General features: G+C 43.6%; 1 protein-coding gene across 1 annotated transcript in view; it reads right to left on the bottom strand.

Moving 5' to 3' along the window:
* Nucleotides 1–20,215, bottom strand: part of pou6f2 (POU class 6 homeobox 2) — a 68,329-nt gene that overhangs the window by 33,886 nt on the left and 14,228 nt on the right. Inside the window, exons 2-3 of the mRNA XM_027004385.2 lie at nucleotides 17,433–17,524; nucleotides 13,231–13,453 (exon numbers count right to left, since the gene is read on the bottom strand). Coding sequence (XP_026860186.2) covers nucleotides 13,231–13,453; nucleotides 17,433–17,524 — 315 coding nt within the window. The remainder of the gene's footprint in view (nucleotides 1–13,230; nucleotides 13,454–17,432; nucleotides 17,525–20,215) is intronic.

A 20,215-nucleotide genomic window follows, 5' to 3' on the forward strand; every position in this document is an offset into this window, starting at 1 on the left:
CTACCACATTCTGGTTGGACTCCCTGAAGCCTCCTAAATTAGCACTCAGTTCTGGCTCTCCCCCTCCATACCAGAGTCAGGTGAGGGGGACAGAGAGTCAGCATCTCTCTAGCAGATCACAGGAATGCCGGTACTTAACAGAATCTCACTCAGCTGACCTCTCTGGCACTTTGTATGTGTGTCCAGCCCGTGCAGTGTGTGTGTGTGTGTGTGTGTGTGTGTGTGTGTGTGTGTGTGTGTACTTGTGCTTGTCATTTTTTTCCGAAAGCTCTCATCTCTGCTGAGCTGCCATTGTTAAAAAAAACTCACCTGTTGTGAATTTGAGCACTGACAGACTGTGTGTGTGTGTGTGTGTGTTTGTGTGTGTGTTTGTGCGTGTGTGAATTTTATTGTGTGGTGGCTTGTCAGAGGTCAGCACTGAGGCCATAGCAAACAGGCTGGATGGGGTGCTTGGTTGTTTTTGCTCTATGAACAATGCGTGGAATGGACAGACACCTCTCTCAGTACAGCGCACCACCTGTCCGCCCTAACACTTCACCATCGCCACAGCCATTTACCCACTGCAGCCTGATTTAGTATCTACCACATCCTTAGATCTCAGACAGTACTAAACGATCCACTGGCAGTGATCTGGATAGGGATCAGACAGTACTACATGAGAGGCTGACCGAACTGTAGTGAAGTGGGCAGGGAGGTTTTGGGGACAACAGAAAGCAGCTTGTCAGGATTACGCAAGAGCTAGCATGAGGAGACGCCCGGCACTGTCATACATATCAGTCATATCAGGGATTTAGAAGGCTTTGAGACATTCTTCAGAGGGTATGAGGTGGAAAAGTAGAGGGAAAAAAAGTTCCACATACAGCCAAAAGTTTATAACTTTTTTTAAAATATTTATAATATATTAAGGTTTAATTAGGGGAAATGTTTAAGGTCAGCCCACTGCCTGAAGTAGTCTCGCACCCACCACCGCTGCGGAGGTCTCTCCTGTGCCTGTTCTCATCCTCCCTCCATTGGGTGCAAGGGGAAAGAGACTCATGCAAAATTTATGCTCGCGCGGCAGTTTCAGTGGGTGGAAAAATCAATAGAGGCCAGCCCTGATGCGTCGGGGAGACAGAGTGCTGGTTGACAGACAGTAAAAGCCTCGGGTGGGGGGGCAGCCTTGTCAGGATGGTGGTTGGATGTGGAGAAGGGGCGAAGACATTTACTGAGCCAGAGACGGACCAGAGCGTTGCGTCCAGACCCACCCGATCTGCTCACCTCATATCAGAGCCTCATCGGGGATTATTTCGAGAACCACTCGAAGTGTGGCAGGGTTTAGAGCTATTATGCTATTAGAAACACCACTAAAAGAGGGAGAAATTTGGGCTTTAAAAGGATCACGGCCTGCTTCTGTCTGAAATAAAAAGCATCTGTTGTTTTGTTTGTGTGCGTAAGTGTGTGTGTGTGTGTGTGTGTGTGTGTGTGTGTGTGTGTGTGTTGGTGTTTTTTTCCCCTTTAGTAGTCGCTCTGCCCGCAGAAGCACCGCTGGGGCTGATAAGCGCTGGCTTGCACAGACAGACACGTAGAAATGAAATGATTTATCTGTAATGAAAAGACAATGTGTGCCCGAGGAGGACATCACAGGGCCTTTTGTTGTACGTGTGTGTGTGTGGGTGTGGGTGTGGGTGTGTGGGCCCACAAAGCAATGTGGGATGCAAAGAAGGGCAGAGAGAAAGAATTTCAGATTTCAGTGGGATTACAGGAAAACTGAGTTTGCTTCCCTCTCCTCTCCTGCTATATTCACTTTAATTATTCTCTTTACTCTCAGCATGTATGTACATTTACCCATAGTGTTGGTAGAAGAGGGGAGGAGAGGATAGGAGAGGATAGGAGAGGAGAGGTGAGGAGAGGAGAGGAGAAGAGAGGGGAGGGGAGGAAAGGTGAGAGGAGGAGCGGGGAGGAGAGGAGAGGGGTGGAGAGGAGAGTAGAGGAGAGGAGAAGAGAGGAGAGGGGAGGAAAGGAGAGAGGAGGAGAGGGGAGAGGAGAGGAGAGGGGAGGAAAGGAGAGAGGAGGAGAGGGGAGGAGAGGAGTGGGGTGGAGAGGAGAGTAGAGGAGAAGAGAGGAGAGGGGAGGAAAGGAGAGAGGAGGAGAGGGGAGAGGAGAGGAGAGGAGAGGAGAGGGGAGGAGAGGAGAGGAGAGGAGAGAAGAAAAGGCCATGCCCACAAGAACAGTGGTATGCCAGCCTGTTGATTAGCACGATGGTATCTGGCATGTTGCTACCTGTGATTTTTAATGCTCTATAAAACTTGTTCAGCACAGCCAGACTCATACGCAGTAAATAAAACTCCTGCTGATACAACACCATTATTATCAAGAGAAAGGGAATGATGCCTATAAATCATCATGCACTACATATCATCTGCTTTTCACTTTCGTACCCAGTTACTTGTATGGGTTCAAGTTTGCGCAAGACCCAAAGGAAAGCACGAAGCACTGCCCAGAAAAGCCAGATTTTACTTAAATAGCCCCACCCCTCCGCACCACCAAAAGACCCCAAAATACTACATTACACCATCACCGGGACCGTACTGTGTAACTACACCATTAATTACAGTGTAATAAACTGAGCATGAATGCGTAACAATGCAATGATACTGTGTACTTACACCATAAAAAATTCATATTATGCATACAGAGTGCACTGTATCAGTGCACTGGTACACATTGTCATTCATTACTTTGATTTGGTATGATTACCGTGTGCCATTAGCAGTGTAAAGTACCACCAAACCCAGTAACACCCATGCGTTGCTTTTACTCACGTCGTTTCTGCACTTGTCGTTTAATCGGAGCAAAGCCTTCGGTCGAAGCGGCGGCCTGCTCGTTTTTTGTCGGTTTAGTGGTTTCCCTCCAGCGTGGCGTGTAAGCACGTGAGCGGCGTATGATGAATGGAGCGGCGAGTTGCTTATGCGCTTATCGTGCTCGCTGCACGGCAACAGGTCCGGCGGGGGCCGATGGCAGCAAATGAAATTCCTCCCCGGGACAATATATCATCAGAGCAAATGTATGCATCCCAAACTTATACCCGCATGCAGCTCGCCACTCATCCCCGGCACTGACAAGGTGCATGACGGCTGGGGGAAATGAGGGTGGGGGGTAGTGAGTGGGGGGGTGTCTGGGCGAGAGGCAGCAACAGCAGGGGACACAGAGCGCATTTTCATATTAGCTTCTGTACATCTTTCTTTGCTTTTGGGAGTAAATCGAATATAGCATGGCTAATTTAGCACAGTGATTTTATTAAGAAGAGAAAAATTAATGAGTAAGACAGTGTAAGACATTGCTGTGATAAATAGAGGATGTCTGTATTCCACCGGTATTCATTAGAGTTTTTCCTCTCTAAAGAGTATTCAGCTGTCTTTTCAAATTCAAACAATCAAAGCGTAAAAATTCCAAATTGATGCCAAGAAGCAAGGGAAGATGGGTGGTGAAATGTGTGCACGCGAGCAGAGCACTGTGGGAGCCATGGACCCGTGGAGCCACACACTGAAGTTGGGTGAAAGTGCGAGGGCGACAAAACCGCGAGGCGAGCGTAACTCAAAGTCGCCGCTGATAGGGGAGAGGGACAGAAAGCAGGGCAAAGAGGAAAAGACGGGGTGAAAAGCTGCTTGTTCGAGGTTAGAGAGACACACTTGAGCTCTCTCTCCCCCACGCCCCCTCCTTCGCTCTCGCTTTTCCCGCAAGCCCCGGGCCCGGTTCGGGAGAGATGGGAGAGCTTTAATGTAATGGATATCTGGTCTTGGTGCTCGGCTGCGGTCTGCTCGTGTGCTACATGATCCGGGCCCAAAGCGCCTACTACGTCTTCACCAAGGGGCCCCCGGGGGCTATTACACTCTTTATTCCTTCCTCTGGGGCCTCTTTCGGTCCCCCTTAACACTTAACACAAGGCCCCCAAATCCGGCCCCCTTGTCTCCCTCTGCTTTCCACTGAAAGCATGGCTATTAATTAAGGTAATTAGGCCCTGAGCCGGCAATTAGAAACCGCAGACGGCTTTTAGCTACTGCTTTTCGCCTTCCAAAGAGGGCTTGGTTTCAGCACCATCTGCTGAGCTTGAAATCACAGCAGGGTCTTGTGTTTCGGGGGCAGAGAAGCATCACGTTATCTGAGATACAGACCTTCACCTGACCCGTGGGGTCAAATTTATAGCTCTCCTGGATTTTGAGTTTTCCCTTCTCTTTTTTTGCTTTCCAATATGAAATGAGAAATGAGACTGGCATCGTATGTCGGTAAACGCTTGTAACTGAATGGCACTGGAAGAGGAAATGATCCATTTTTGAAGTGTGATCCAGGTTAATATATAGTGGAGCACTTTAAGTTGTATTGATTTGTTATTATGCCTGAATGTTTTCAAATGGAGTAGGCAGAACTGCTTTTGTTTATATTTAAAAGCTGTTTGACTGGTATTGATGGGTTGATTCTTTAGGTATCGATTAAATCGTGAGGTCATAATGATAAGGTTAGATTTCTGCAGCATTTGTGTTGATTTCTTGGGTAAGTGCCCACTGATAAGCTGTTAGGTTTCTATTGATTGTTGTGGACATTCAAGACACTACTCTCTCATTAAAATATGTTTTCTTATTTCAAATGCAAGGGTCTAATTCTGTAATTTCCTTACAGTTTTGCCAATGAGGTATAACATATTAAAACACTATTCATAACACAAAAAAACTGTTCATACAGCTTAAGTCTTTTAAACTTTTTATATGTTACATTTTCCAGGGGCTTGAACTAAAAGGGGAGCTTAGCCTGTCAAAAAATCTTTATCTTTGCCTCACCCTATGTTTTAGTACCCTTCCCATCTGTCAGAGGGAACTTTCACGCTCTCCTAACGCAAAATGGCATACCTCTGCCTTCACTGTCTCACAAAAGGTACATATTTGTGTCAGTAGGGATGTTAGTCATTGCTCTCTCTTTCTGTAAAAGCTTCAACAAAAAGCTTCAAGCTTCAGTCCTCATAGTGAGTTTACATGGATTGAGGGGGTGGGGGTAGGGGCTGTACCAAGCAATAAGTTACATTGTACACACACAAACACACAAAAGGAGTGACATATGGTTTATAGGTTCTGGTGACAGAACTCAACTGTCAGCGCAGTGTGATAACCCATTTTCATTGCGGCTCACTCCCATGAAATTACCATTAGCATTATGACTCATGCAGAACTGAGATAAATGCAAAAACGTCACCAATTCTTACAAACAGGAATACCAGTTCCTCGAGATTATGATCTGTCTCTCTCTCTCTCTCTTCCTCCTCTCTCTCTGTCTCTTCTAGCTGGCTAGTCTAATATTTAATTTACAACATATCGTTGATTCTTTCTCCTCTCACTGACCATGTAAATCACTAATCAATTTCCATTTCCAGGGTTTGATGACGGGTTGCTACTGAAAGCATATGAATTGCCACACAGTAGCTTGCACGCGGCCTCTAATAACATGATACACAGGGCTTTATCGGGAGAGAAAGGGAGTTTGGGTAATATGAAAAAGAACGAAACTTCCCAACCTGATGAAATGGTAGATGGTTTCAGTGACTTGGCAACCTTTTTTCACTAAGAATAAAACCTAAACCCGACCTTTTTAAGCCTAAATTTAAAAGCTGAATCTGGATCCTTCAGGTTGTTGCTAGACAGTCAACATTTTGTTGGATGACTTTGCTGTAAGACTTTCGAGGGGAAGATATTTACATCTTACCATCTGTCACACCTTTCCTTCTTATCTTTGTCTTTTCTTGTTTATCTGAGCTTCCACCTTCTTCTTCTCATCCCACATGCTCTTCATCATCAGGCTCCTCCTCTTCTTCTCCCTTCTCATAATTTAGCACTTCTTGCTCTGCCTCGACATCATCATCGCCCGGCCACGTTAATGGGTCTTCGCCGATGTCCGGCTGTGTCCTGTGCATGATGTATGTGCATCCCTGACTTCAGCACTCCCTCTCTCTCATTACATATCTGAGTGAGCACGGGCATGAAGTCTCCCTCCCTGTGCAGCTAGACTCTGGGAGCCCTGGCACTGCATCGGAGAAAGTGCGCACAGGGCGATTTGTTTAATTTAATGCCGTGTTGAGAAGCTTAAGTCATTTCAGGCCTCTCCGCACCACTTCCTCATCGGAGCCGGCCGCACCCCTTTAAAAACCTTTATTGGGGCTTTCCAATTATTTGGGAACTTACACAATTACCATAAAACATGTACCAAACATGGATGAAGATTATGGAGAGGGTGGGTGTGGTGGTGGGGGATCCAGTCGAAATTACAGACACATACTGTGATTGTCCACCACGCATGTATTTCTGTTTGTCTTTTAACACAAAGAGCGCCTGCTCTATCAAAACAGACAAAGCCACAGACACAACAGCAATTATTATTGTTACTGTCTTCAATCTGCCCTCATTCCTTTCTCTCTGGGAAGCCGGCCATGGTTTTTCCTTTTGCCTTTTAAGCGATTTGAAGATGCCACCAGTCAGAAGGACGAACAGCATGCGGCAGCCCAGGGGGCAGCTGAGGTCACTTCGGGACGTCAAATGCCACACACATGCCACACAGTAACAGCAGGAGTTCAGCACATGTGCCAAGGACACCCCGCGCTCACAGTGATGCAGCTGTAGGACAAGCACAGATGAGGCAGGGCTTCTTCTGTTCCACAGCCTGTTCTGTAATAATCGGTAAGGGGTTGTTTCCATGAGGTCCACTTTTCCATGTTTCAGTCATAAAACAATAACCAATTCAAATAAGAACATGAGATGTTTGGATCTTTTCTTTTGCTACATCACATAAGGCCATGATGTGGATGTGGTATGGAAAATGGAGTACGTCTGTGTTTGTCCTTTGATGTGTAGCCATTAAGACATGAGGTGGTCTGTGTGTGTGTGTGTGCGTGCATGCACAGATGTTCCTCCCTCACAGTGTGCATGTGTGTACATTACAATTTGTGTTATTTTTGTGTCTAACCCACTGTCATATGCAGTCACCTGGCAACACGCTTGCAAGCCTCTTATTCAAGTCAGACAATACTGAGGGGGAGGGGGAGAGGGAACAGGATAGAGGAGAAATGGAGTGATATCAGAGGTGTATGGGAGATGAGAAGCTTTATTTCTGCCGGGATCGCCTTGGAGAAGGAGCAAGGTCCCCCCCCCCCCCATCTCCGTCGCCACCTCTCACTCTCAATTATTTGGCTCCTGTCACAACAAATCAATCAAATTACCCCAGCAAGACTGTGTGCAGGTGCTGCTAGCATGTCGCTAGTCGCATTAGCTTTGAAATGTATGAGGGCTCTGGCAATTTTACCACGCTTATTTATTTAATGCGACTCTCTCCCCTGCGAGTCATCTTACAACTGCTGCAAAGTTAAATCATTAAAGGACAGTGTAGAAGGCTGACTGTTGGGAGCACTTTAAATTAAACAGAGAGAGAGAGAGAAAGAGAAAGGTAAAGTGAGGTTTTGAATCAGAATTGTGTTGTAATAAAGCCAGAGCTATAAATTCAGCTATAAATTCAGAGGTTGTTTAAATAGAATCAGCATCAGTGAAACTTGGGCAGCCTTAGAGTTGATTTCTACAGCCACCTACACCCATTTAGATGAGCACACACACACACACACACACACACACTCACACACACACTCACACACACACACACACACATATATATATATATATATATATATATATATATATATATATATATATATATACACACACACACACACACACACACACACACACACACACACACACACATACATACAGAATAGTATACACATACCCTCACATACTTCACATGTACTTCAGCACCATGGACAGGTCACCCAGTCAAAGACACTACTTGCTGCCTGCTGCTCTGGTTTGCTGAGGAGGGTTGCCTTTATAGAGACATAGGCTTTGAAAAAAGCTTTTAAAGAAGTTTGAAACTGGAACAGAGTAGAAAAAAATCTAATCTAAATTTATACACTGCTTCTGGGCCCAAACAAATATATCAAACAATTACTTTATTCTTGCTTTATTCTTTTTCTTCTCTTTATATAAGTTATGTGTAATCCACATCTCATGGAAAACTCTAATTATTAACCTACCATTGTCTATTTACTATTAACTTTACGCACCCTCGGGGTTTGAGTTTGTCTTTGAGTACTTATAAACTAAAGTAAGGGAGTTTGAAAAGCTCCCTGATCTCCTCTGCCTCTACGCCAGCTAATACTCCTCCATCTAAAGCCATCCAGCACTATGACAGCAGGCATATCCCAGAGAGAGCTCGTGAGACTGCTCTCTTATTGAGGCGGGGGAACTGTGTAGTGATTAGAGTCAACATGCCTCCTCATTATCCTACATGAGCCAAGAGACGCAGGCAATTACCCCCTCATCCCTGAGTGCCGTTTTATGTTTCCAACAGTGGGAGCATGCAGAGGCATGCTGTCTCTCTCTCTCTCTCTCTCTCTCTCTCCCTCTCTCTCTCCCTCCCTCCCTCTCTCTCCCTCGCACGCCGTAGCCCTGCCGTCAACCCCCAGCTCACTCTCTCCACACACTATGCCATGTGCTCTGATGTGCTGCGACCAGGCAGCTTACAATATGAATATGAAAGAGTCAAAGTCTACATTCGTTGTGCATTAACTCAGAGCAGTTGATTGGGGAGTTGGGGTTTCATTTGGTGTGGTACGTCTGAGGGGAAAAGACTGGAGTGAAACATTAGTGTTTCCAAATACAATTACATGGGTCATGAAAAGAGAGTTATTTATGATCTATGCCTGAGCTGACATCTTTAGTGAGATGAAGCTTGTTGAATCATTGAAATATAGCGCAGCTGCTATTTTCACTGCTTGTCTCATTAAAAGAAACTTTGCTGTCGAGAGAAGCTGACTTCGTTATGCTGTATGACAGAAAATGTAAGAGTTACAGAATCAAAGCAAATGTTTCAGACAATATAATTAAATTTTCCATTAAAAGAAATAAAGAAATGTGACAATATGGGAAAGGCATGAGATGCTTTGAAACACGTCCTATCACCACCCACACTGCACTTTTCAAATAACTTCCACTTTTATTCCCCCCAATGTCTCCATTCTGCAGGACTGAATTCCAGACAGTATTGTACAGTTGGTAACACAGCGGCGTGATGTTTTTAGGTTGATAGACAAACAGGGCATAGGCTGCGCGTCCCTTTATGCCACAGGAGGCTGGTTCGCACCGTGCCCCCTCCAGATCACCTGCAGTCCATTTTCCTTTTTTTATTTTCTGAGGAAAATCACTTTCTTTACGGGACGCTTCCTGGCATTAATCTTCCTGACAAAATAACAAGCTGCTCCGGCACATGAGTTTAAGGGTGGTGCAAGCTCCGCTTTTAATACGCGCCAGCGCGTATGAACTTCACGACACTGCCCAATCGCTATGACGACCATTCATCACTGCGAAGATGAGGTGGCAGGGCGTGTATGCTAAAGGGCTGTTCTTCCCTTCAAATTCATATGTGCAGTCCTGGGTCAAATACCCTCTGCAAATTTTATAGCTGGGAGGGGGAGGGGGAGAGGCCTAAAATTAGAGGTCTGAAATTATAATATTTATTATTTTAAAAGTATATTATATTCATTTGTAATGCTTTTGTTTTCATTATCTTAAAGCAAGTAATTGATAGAAACAGCCTGAGAATAACTCCATAAACAGATTATTTTTTATAGTTATTAGATATGTGGTTCAAATATTTATTTCCAATTTTCTTTATATTTTTAGAAGGCTACTTTCCTATTAACAAGTAGGGCTTATTTCAGACCCTTTTTATTTGCTATCAGTAAATGAATTTACCTTCTTAAAAAACCATTTTACAGTAATGTTGCAAACACTGAGCTACATGGATTTATTAACTGCTTCTCTTCCAGAGCAAATGGGGTTTTTTTTGCTTTTAAACCCTCCTTCGCCATAAAGACTGCACTGGAATGATTGATTGCTACTTTGCTCTCACCTTTCTGTGCTTGGAGAGAGGCAGAAGCAAGCCCTAGAGGCAGGCCAAGCAGCAGCCCGGAGGGGTCCATGGTTCCCCTACAGCCGTGGTGCTGCTGTCCTCTCTGGGCTCTCCCTGAGCCAAGCTGTCTGCCTTTCTCCTAGCCGTTCTTCTGTGGCCAGGCTCCCTGTGCCAGTCTCACCTGCTGTGCCATGGGCTTCTGGGCTTGGGCGCTGCTTTTAACTGGATTGGCCCTGTGCCTACACTCTCGGCCCCTTTTTTGCAATCCACATTCTTTACCATCTGGCTAAATACTGTGGATTTGAATAAGTGCCATTCTAACCACTGTGTGCTAATTACAGCAATTTAGAGACAATGCTATAGTGATAGTGGCTAAACAACAATATATTGATCTGTTGGGGAAGCAGAATTGCTAAATATGAGCCCATATTTTGAATTTCATAGTATCAGCTTTTTGAATATTTTACATAAACAATAACTGTCACATCAAAAATATTTTCCCTGGACAAACCTGTATTTGAACTGTAATGATGTGTGTTCAGGTTGAGGCAGTGTTAGAGGGAAAGTACACACTACTGTGATCCTGCTAAATGCATTTGCCTTGGTTAGGAGAGGAGAAAAATCTGCGTGAAGTCATCTGTAAAGGTAGAGGAAACTCTGATTTTTTGCACAGACAATAAATCTTGCTAATTTGCAACTAATTCATTAATTAATTAGAATAATTAATTTGAGGTTTCAGTAATAGAAGCTAAGTGCTATTAATGACTAGAATAGAAACAATATATGCACCTATGACTTGTGGACAGATTGCCATGTTGAGTGTTATGTCCTTCAATGTCTGTTATAGCTATAGATGGTTTCTGTTATGAACTGGACAAATTACATTTAGTTTCTGAAAGTTGCTATATAAAATAAATGTACAATAATAATAATAATAATGTACAATGTATAATTATATTATTATTATTATTATTATTATTATTATTATTATTATTATTATTATTATTATTACTACTAGTATTATTAGTAGTGGTAGTAGTAGTGGTAGTAATTGTAATCTTCTAACCCATAGATGAGGGGTCATACCACACATATTAAATAGTTTTAGAATATCGACAGGAGGGAAAACATCCAGGATCCACGTGTCTGAGTAAGACACTCGTATCAGGCCCAGGGAGCCCTCGGCACTCGGCTGAGCCAACCTGACCCGGGTAGCCCTCGGCACTCGGCTGAGCCAACCTGACCCGGGTAGCCCTCGGCACTCGGCTGAGCCAGCCTGGCCCGGGGAGCCCTCGGCACTCGGCTGAGCCAGCCTGGCCCGGGGAGCCCTCGGCACTCGGCTGAGCCAGCCTAGCCCGGGGAGCCCTCGGCACTCGGCTGAGCCAGCCTGGCAGGAGTGCTGTGCCAGCAGCTCCCCGTCAACAGGGGTGTGAAGGGAAGGGGCAAGCTGCTGTGGAGAGGGACAGACACAGGCAAGACACTGAGCTTCAGACAGGCCATGTGTTATCAGGCCTTCACTGGCCCCCGTTTGCCCAAGATGCTCAAAACACGGGCCAAGATGTCCAAGCCGATGCCATATCTCTGTGATCATAGGATATTTGTTTCTTTTCTGCTCCTGTTTTTGTTTAATTTACTGCATTCTGTTAACGCAACCTATAACAATCTTCTAAATTAGACTGGTCTAAATGCAGTAGTACCAGTTTAGGCCTCAGTATAGAACGTTACTGACACACATGAATGTCAGTTGCCTAAGCCTCTGAATTTGTTGCTTTACAAAAAGAAAGTAACATTTAATATCCATGTCAAACACACATAAGGAGTTACTAAGTACTTGAAGCAGAGAGGCTGAAAAGCTTCCCTTGGGGCAGAATTGATGGACCATCTTAACTTTGAACATCAGACCCCTCCCTACTGTCTATTTTATAAGGTTTTATAAAAGAGTGGGGGAGGGCTATTATGGTGACTGTGGGAACTCTGGGTACCTTGAGGAGTTTTTCTACCCACATGAGTGTTTATTAAAAGCCCCCACTGCTCTCCCTGTTGTTATTTATGCATGTTTGTGTCCATTAGAGTCGTCCTCTCCATCCATATGCCTCATCCATCCATTTGCCATATCCATCCACTAACTTTTTCCCTGCCTGTGGATTATTTTAATCTCTAGCCTCCTGAAAAAAGGGGGAGGCATGGGGGGTGGGGGGGGGTTGCAGAAAACGAGCCACTTTACATGCACTTAAATTTACAACTTGGCATTTTTTAGTCAGGCATTTATAAAGGCACCTCATCCAAGATTTATTGCTGACGACCCCCCTCCCCTCCCCTTCAGTTTAATGGTATAAAAGAGACAATGTTTAAAACATTAAAATGAAAACCATTTACAACTATGATCAAAAGAGAACACTCACACATTAAAGTTTAAAAGGAACCGAGAAAGTAGGGCCATGTGGTGGGGGAGGGAGAGGGTGCCAGCCAGGGAGAGGCTGAGGTGAAGACAAGGATTCAGGAGCGTGCCAGCAGATGCTCCGATGCAGACAACAGAGAAGCATAAAGTGCTCTTGCGCCAGACTGCAAAATGCTGACCTGTAATGAATATGAACTCCTCTTTCAGCCTGATTCTCTCCTATCCTATTCCTCTACCCTGAGATGCACTCAGGTCCTGAAGGCATCACAGGTGCATCTTAAACATGCACCGGGTGGATAACAAAGACTTTGAGTAGGAGCCAGTGAGTGCTGCATACACTGTAAACGACAGGCTGTTACAACAGAAGAAAAAAAAAGTCCAAATAATGTAGTTCTTTGTGGGGGGGGGGGGTTTGTTGTTGTTGCAATATTTATTTAGTTTTTATTTACAGCTAAACTTTTAGGCTGTCGCTGGAGTTTCAGTAAATTTTTTGAACATGTTACCATGTGTCTCAAATTATTTATTTTTTTTCCTCCTTTCTGATGATGCTCTACTTTCTGATATTTTAAATTTTTAACAGTTTTACTAGCTTTTATGTCCTGAGTTTTCAGAGGAAAACTACACACTGTCTCATATAGCTGCAGATCAGATCCTTGTTGAGCCTGTACATCAATGAAGCTCCAGATATGCACACAATACACCACTGTTCACTTCAAATTAACTTGTCAACACATTGGACTTAAGTGTTTGGACCCGCAAACCAATGTTATTATAATGTTTTTATAAGGCTATGTGATTGGTCCATGCAAGACACACAGTCCTGTGTGTGACCAGTGTGACCACTGGACTCTTACCTTGCAGGTTCTGTAGGGGGAGAGTCATGATGCCTCCGGCAGTCGCAGCCGCCACGAGACCCTGGATATTTGCCGCAGTGGGCAGAGAGAGGACCAAGCCCTGCTGCCCACCCAGGTGTCCACCCGCATTGAAGGGGATGAGGATGGGCTGGTTCAGACCTGGCGCCCCGCCAGACATCACCCCACTCACGGCCGAGGCCAACTGTTGCGCCACCAGCAGAGACTGAAAAAGAGTTGAACAAAATATTCCTGCTATTAGAAACTAATATGTAATCAATGCAAGACATTATACACAAGAAACAGGACAGTCCAGTAAGTAATGTCATCACAGCAGGGATTTTAAGATGTTTTTAAAAAAATGTTGCTTCGTTGCTGGTAAAATATTGTTGGGATTTTTTTTTTTGTAACAAGGCATACCGCAGTGTTGATCCTTTAGATAGCCAGCGAGAGAATCGGATTTTGGGAAACTTTACCAAGGCTTTTTGACATCTTTTAAGGTCGGTCCCTTAGTATGTAATTGAAAATGTAACCAAAATTTTGGGCGGTAGGGAGGGGGGCAGCATACTAGGCATTTTGTGACAAATATCAAAGAGACAACAAAAAACAGTAGAACACATTTCAGTAAAACAATACATTTTCATATTGCTGAGTGTGACAAATCACGTCTGGATACAGACTGCAGCACTATCTTAAATTCAGCTCTCTCCAGCACAGTTTTACACTTTCACACAAAGAACATGTCTCTAATACTAAAGTGAATGGCAGCAAACACCTCACTCCACTTTCCAACCTGTCAGCATTTTCTCTATCCCTCTCTCTGGTGCTCATTCTCTCCCATAATGCACATACACGACACATCACCATCATTCATACGTGTTGTATTTATACTGACACATACTGGTTCACCACCTGCAGAAACTTACATAGAGGATTACCAGGGAATGTATTGCAGTACTTCATTTAATATTCTAGTGTACACAGATGATATTTTGATTGTATTCTACACAGCACTGACTGGCATTGTTACCGGGCAGGGGCCACATCAAAGTCATGCCTTGCTGAGTGTGAAGAGGGCATTAGAATGCTCTAAACTAAATGCATTTTGGTCGAAGGTCACAGGATCCCACCAGCTTCCCCAGGACTCGTCCAGCCTCCTGACCGCAGCCCGCAAGTAATCCGCATCTTTGGGGTTGGCGTGCGGCCCCGTGCCCTGGCACCCCCACACGCTCTGCCTGTGATAGCCAGAGCAGCCCGAGGGCTGAGGTGCATAGAGGGGCCCACTGCACCCACAGCAGTGCCACGGCAATCAGCGGCCGTGCTGTGCACAGTTAGGTCTGGGAAAATGGATGCTGGAGTTGCCTGGGTCCATCGGAACTGAACAGAGCACAATGGAATGAGAGAAGACTCCAAAGCGTAATGTCTTTCAGTCAAGCCTCAATAGGGAGAATGCTATAACTGCAAGAGGACTCCTTCACTTTCTTAAGGGCATTGACAATAAATACATAGAAGAGCATTCCAAAGTAAGATTACTTTAATTATTGGCTTTCATTCAACAATATTTAAAACTGGCTCTGCTATGTGGACTATTCCAACTTATAGATAAAGAAGGACAATTCAATGCTGTTTTATTTTCTTCCAAGGATTCACAAACTGAAATCAGCAACGAGCTGACAAAGAGAATTTCCTTCACAGGATTCACGTGTGAATCTTTTTGTTTAACATTCAACAATATGCCATTTGTCATTGCACTTGGAGAGGGGGTCTTTGAACGCTGACTTAAGAGAAGGGTGAAAAAAATCAATTAACCACTCAAAGGATGGCAACGGGGGAGGCTGTGACAGAGTCAAGTGACATATGCTTAATCTTGCTGTTTTAAGTGCATGTGACGTCGAGGCACGAAATCAAAGACAGCCTTTCAACATTCGCTCTTCATCTCAAAGTGAAGTGTCATCTCATGTGTCATATTCTGGTCTGACACTGAGATTGGTATGACATGGAAGAGAATGATAATAAAAGACATTCTAGCTCATACAGAAAGCACTGCTCATTTCTGACTGTACACACTTGCACCCAGTTATCACACTGTTATGATGAGCAGGCTTATTGCCCTACAGTCGAATCGTCCTTGCTTGGCCAAGTAACCCAGCACCCAGGAGTGTGGTGGTCTCGGGGAAAGAGGAGGAGAGGAGGCTTGATCACAAATGGATGTCAGGAATCCAGTCGAATGCCCTTGGCCAGCACTAGCGCTGAAAGGAAATGGGTTGTACAGTGTGAACGTGGTTTCCATAGATTGAAATTTTTATTTTTGGATGTATTTCCAAAACATTTCTTCCCTTACTCCACAGAGGGCAGTGTAACAGGCGTATGTCGCATGGCGCGTAATGGACCCACGCTGTCCAGCTGCTGAGTGAGTAAAGGGCCGTACTCTCAGTCTAACTAGTTTTTGCGTTTCAGGTTTCACAGCTGAACAACTGAAAATCAATAACATGATATAGGAAAAAATAAAACGATTTAGCCAAGTTCTTTACAGTGGGCACTGCTGGCAATCTTTCATTTTTTACATGTGCATGTAGCAACGTTTTAACATTTTTCTTAAGTAATAATTCCCATTAGGTAATAGGGCAAACAGGATTCTAGGTTCTATCTGATAGCTTAGTTTGAACATTTCTCATTGCACTGTGATGTGGTTAAAATGCACACTTGACCTGCCATGTGCCAATGAAGGCAGGGTCTGTAATAAAGCTAGTAGTTAACAGATATCAGCTGAGATTCTTTGGAGGCTTTGACTGAATGCGTTTTGATCCTTTGACGTCTTAAAGTTAGTAAGCCTAGTTCTGACCCAAAAGTAGTCACAGCACTTCTGAAAACTCTTTATAGCACTGACAGGGACAAAGCTGGAGGGATGCTTGATTTATTTATGAATGTGTGTATGTTTTGTATGGATGGATGTATGGCTCATCCACTCGCTCACTTTATTTAACTCATACATGCCTTTTCTCATAAGCCTCCTCTCCATGCTACAGGACAGCTGGTGCTCGAATCTAAACCCCAGCGTGGCTGTGAAATGGGATCTAATCAAAACACTCTTTAAAATGACCAGGAAACTCCACATTTGAAATCTTTCCTGTTCATTTGAGTCACGCTGTCTGCTCTCTTCGCCCAGTTATTTCTTCACTACCTCAAGACATTTTAGAAGATAATACAGTGTCATCTAAATTCACTACAGCTTGAGACATGCTGTAGGAAATCTTATGTTTTCTTCAGTTGTTTTGGAAATGGAAAATTGCTCAGCTCGCCAAGTTCACTGGTTTTTAGAGTAATCTATGAAATTCAGTTCTTTTGATAATATTTTTATCCACTATGAAAACCACGAACTGCAAAACACAGCTGAATTTCTCGGTCAGCATCAATTATCAACTCATTGTCTGTGATAAGGTCAGTATGGAATTAAGTCTGAAATTAAGCCAACTGAATCAACTCATCAGAGCATTTCTCAGAGCGTCTCAAAGATGTTTCTCAGAATATTTAGCGACTGTTTGACACCTCGGCTTCCCGCAGTTCTCTCCTCATTTCTCCTCTTGCGTTTGCACTCTCTCTCAACATGGGCTTCATTCTCATAAAAGGAACCCAGGGCCTCATGGCTGGCCAAGGTAGCTGCTGAGAGATTACCCACAATCACACTGATAGCAGGCCTGTGTCAGCGCATCAGAGAGAGCAGGAGAGCGCCGGAGGGCGAGAGAGAGAGAGAGAGAGAGAGAGAGAGAGAGAGATTCATGTAGGGCTAACTGCCCTCTTACAGACCCGGCTCTGTAATGGCAAAGTGCACAATATCCGACTGAGGAGTGAGAATCCATCATAACATATTGATCCTGAAAACAGAAGAATTGGCTGTGGCAAGAAGCGAGAGGATTGTGGGTAAGGAAAGTGTTTGTTTTGGCACTTCAGTCTTGACAGCGTTCATGTTTTAGAGAGAGGATCAAGGCATGGGACAGTGGTACAGCAGGAGAGTGTGAGATATAGCATTAGACTACCTTCAAACCCCTTCCTGATTCTTCATGTGCACATTGCCAAATATAACAGTTTTCGGCTCTAAAAGGTTTGTCAAGAGAGATTATTTACTGTGGACAGTATGGTAGGCCTGGACTTGGATGTGACGAATAAGTGGTTGAAATGTGAGTTGGTGTGGGTGTGCATGTGCTTACCTGTGGTCCAACAGGATATGCTGGATGGGACATGGGACCCTGCTCAGAGGTGCTGCTGCTAGCATCAGACTGGACTGAACCATCTCTGCCTCCTGACAGGGAGAGACAGAAAGTGCAAAAGAAAGAGCGAGAGAAAGGCTTATTTCTCTACCTGCCAAAAATTCAATCGTGTTTTCAAATACCATTACAATTGCACAGCCAGAAAACTATCAAAAATATATACTATCATTGTCTCCCGGTTCTTCTCACCCAAGAGAGACATGCTGTGGCGACAGTACGGCCTCAGCGGGATGCTGGGTAAGTGCTGGAGTAAAGTGTTTTATCAATACGTAAACACATGCAGCCCCAAACACATTACATCACCACTATTCCTCCCATTCCACACTACTCATCAGTTTACACACACCTACGTACACTTACAGACATGTTTACGCAAGACACACACAAACATTGCATTAAAATTAGAGAGAGCTAGAGGTGTCATATTGATGACACACCCCACAGAGAACAACAGTACCAGATCCATTAGAGCATGTACGTGCTTACGCCCGACCCACAATGAGGGCATGGGAATGAGTCAGGGATCTGGTTTTCAAATTCCACATCAAATCAGCTATGTTTTGTGACTTCAGCCACAACAGGCCCATCTGTCTCTTTTAGCACAACAGTGCTTTTCCTTTATTACTGGGTGCAGAGTTTTTATGGACCTTCACACAACGCTTAGACATTGTGTACGGCCTGCAAGCAAAATCGACCAAAACTGCAGCTCCTCTTTCGCTTCAGCTGAGTGTCCAAAAGGCGTGGAGTCTGACTCTTATTTCAAGGCAGACGGTGTCACAGACATGAAGAAAAAAAAACTCACCCACAAGGACACACAAACACATACATGCGTCTGGGCATATAGAAATAAAAGATTTCAAGCTCTTGTATGGAGCCCTTGTGTGTAGAAATGTAATTATGAGCTCTGAGAATGTTATCAGCTCAACAAAGGCCTGCATGTCTGCCTGACCTTGTACAGTGCATAAATACTTCAATACATCCGCACCGCGCAGGGATGTAAGTAAAATGTTGAATTAAGAAAGGATTTGTGTGATTTTTGTGTTTCTGTATATTTCTTTCTTCCTTTTTTATACCATGAACCAAGTGTAATTCTTTGTTATATATGCCTTTCAGAACATGAGTATATGAGTACAGTTTGCCTTATGTACTAGGTATCAATTGGGTCCATCAGCCTTTCACAGCTGATATCAATTTCCAAAGGTCAAGTCACTGATTATACTAACTGGACAAAAACAGAAGCTCAATATTTCTCATGCCATCTCTTATACAGAGTCATATAAGTGTCTGTTTAAACTTTTAGCCTGAACCCTGGCTTTAGATCATGGCTGGTTCTTATGCCAGTCTCTTGAATCTAGTGGATTGATTTTGGATCTTAGCCTTCAAAATGTTTTTACTGCCCACCCAGCGAGACTACACCTCTTTAGAGTAGTTCGACCAGACACCCCCACATGGGTGCATACATGCACACAGTCACATATAACTGAGCCAGGCATTTAACCCGGAAAGACTCGGGCAGTTCTGCACTGGAGATGCTGCTGTGCATTTTGGCTCATGTTGACAATCAACAAATCAGTCAAACAAACAAAGAACAGTAATGAGAGTAGTTGTAAGGCTTGTAATTTTCAACATAATTTTAAAACAAAATTTTTGTTACATGGAAAAAATAAGTTTCCTATCATGTCCTACAAAATATGCTAAAATCATGGAATTTTCATGAAATAATTTTATTACTTATCTAATACTGGAGAAAAGTGACAGGTTCAGGAAGAATCTAATGACAAACATGTTTTCATGTATAACGTATAATAGCTGGTTTATAAAAAAAAAAATGAGACTATTGCAAATTAACAATTTAAACTTAACAATTTAAGAACAATACAGCATGTCAAACCAGCTAATTATTTAACCACCTTTTTTTTTCACTTTCTCCTTACAACCAATAAAATAACTGATGCAAAGCCATAGCCTTCAACAGTAATTGAAAGAATCACTCTCCTGTATAATTTTAGAGGCGTCACACTTCCAGAATGCATAACAATATACAAATAATCGGATTTTTGCACAGTGATGCAATTAGTGTAACGTCACCACCTGTGGATAATACATTTCTCATACGCAGCTGCATACTTGGCTTAGCTTACAATATGTTCCTCCACTGCATGAAAGAAGAACATTTGATCCCTTCGCCCATAGCTGGGAAGTTAACGTGTTTTAGTTGTATGAAGGGAATGGAGGAAAATCAATAATGAATACATGCACATGGGGCTTCTCCACAGGCGCTTTAGTATGATTTTTTTCCTCCCTGCAATGAAATTAAAAAGCTGATGGAGGAAACGTCTGGGGATTTCAATGGCCATGCCGTCCCATTATCAGATCCCAGTGTTCCTTTAACCTGTTTATTAAAGGGAGCTGTCCTCTAAGTGGATTACCTTTTGAACATAGACACTGTACTAATGCCAAGGTTACAGAGAGAGGGGAAAGCTCTACTTTATACAAATATGTTACAGGAAAATGTTGCTCATACATGCACTTTAAGTATGTGCGATTCCAGTGCTAAATGTATTTTTAAGTAACAATGAATTCATTTCATGTCAATGATGTCATGTCACTAATTACTCATTTTCCTCAAATATTCTTTTAGCAACAACTGACAGATATAGGTGGTCTAAAATTTTTATTAAATCAATTCATCCATTCACTGTAAATTTAATGCATTCATGCTT

This window comes from Electrophorus electricus, chromosome 5 (genome assembly GCF_013358815.1).
Source record: "Electrophorus electricus isolate fEleEle1 chromosome 5, fEleEle1.pri, whole genome shotgun sequence".
Classification (NCBI taxonomy): domain Eukaryota; kingdom Metazoa; phylum Chordata; class Actinopteri; order Gymnotiformes; family Gymnotidae; genus Electrophorus; species Electrophorus electricus.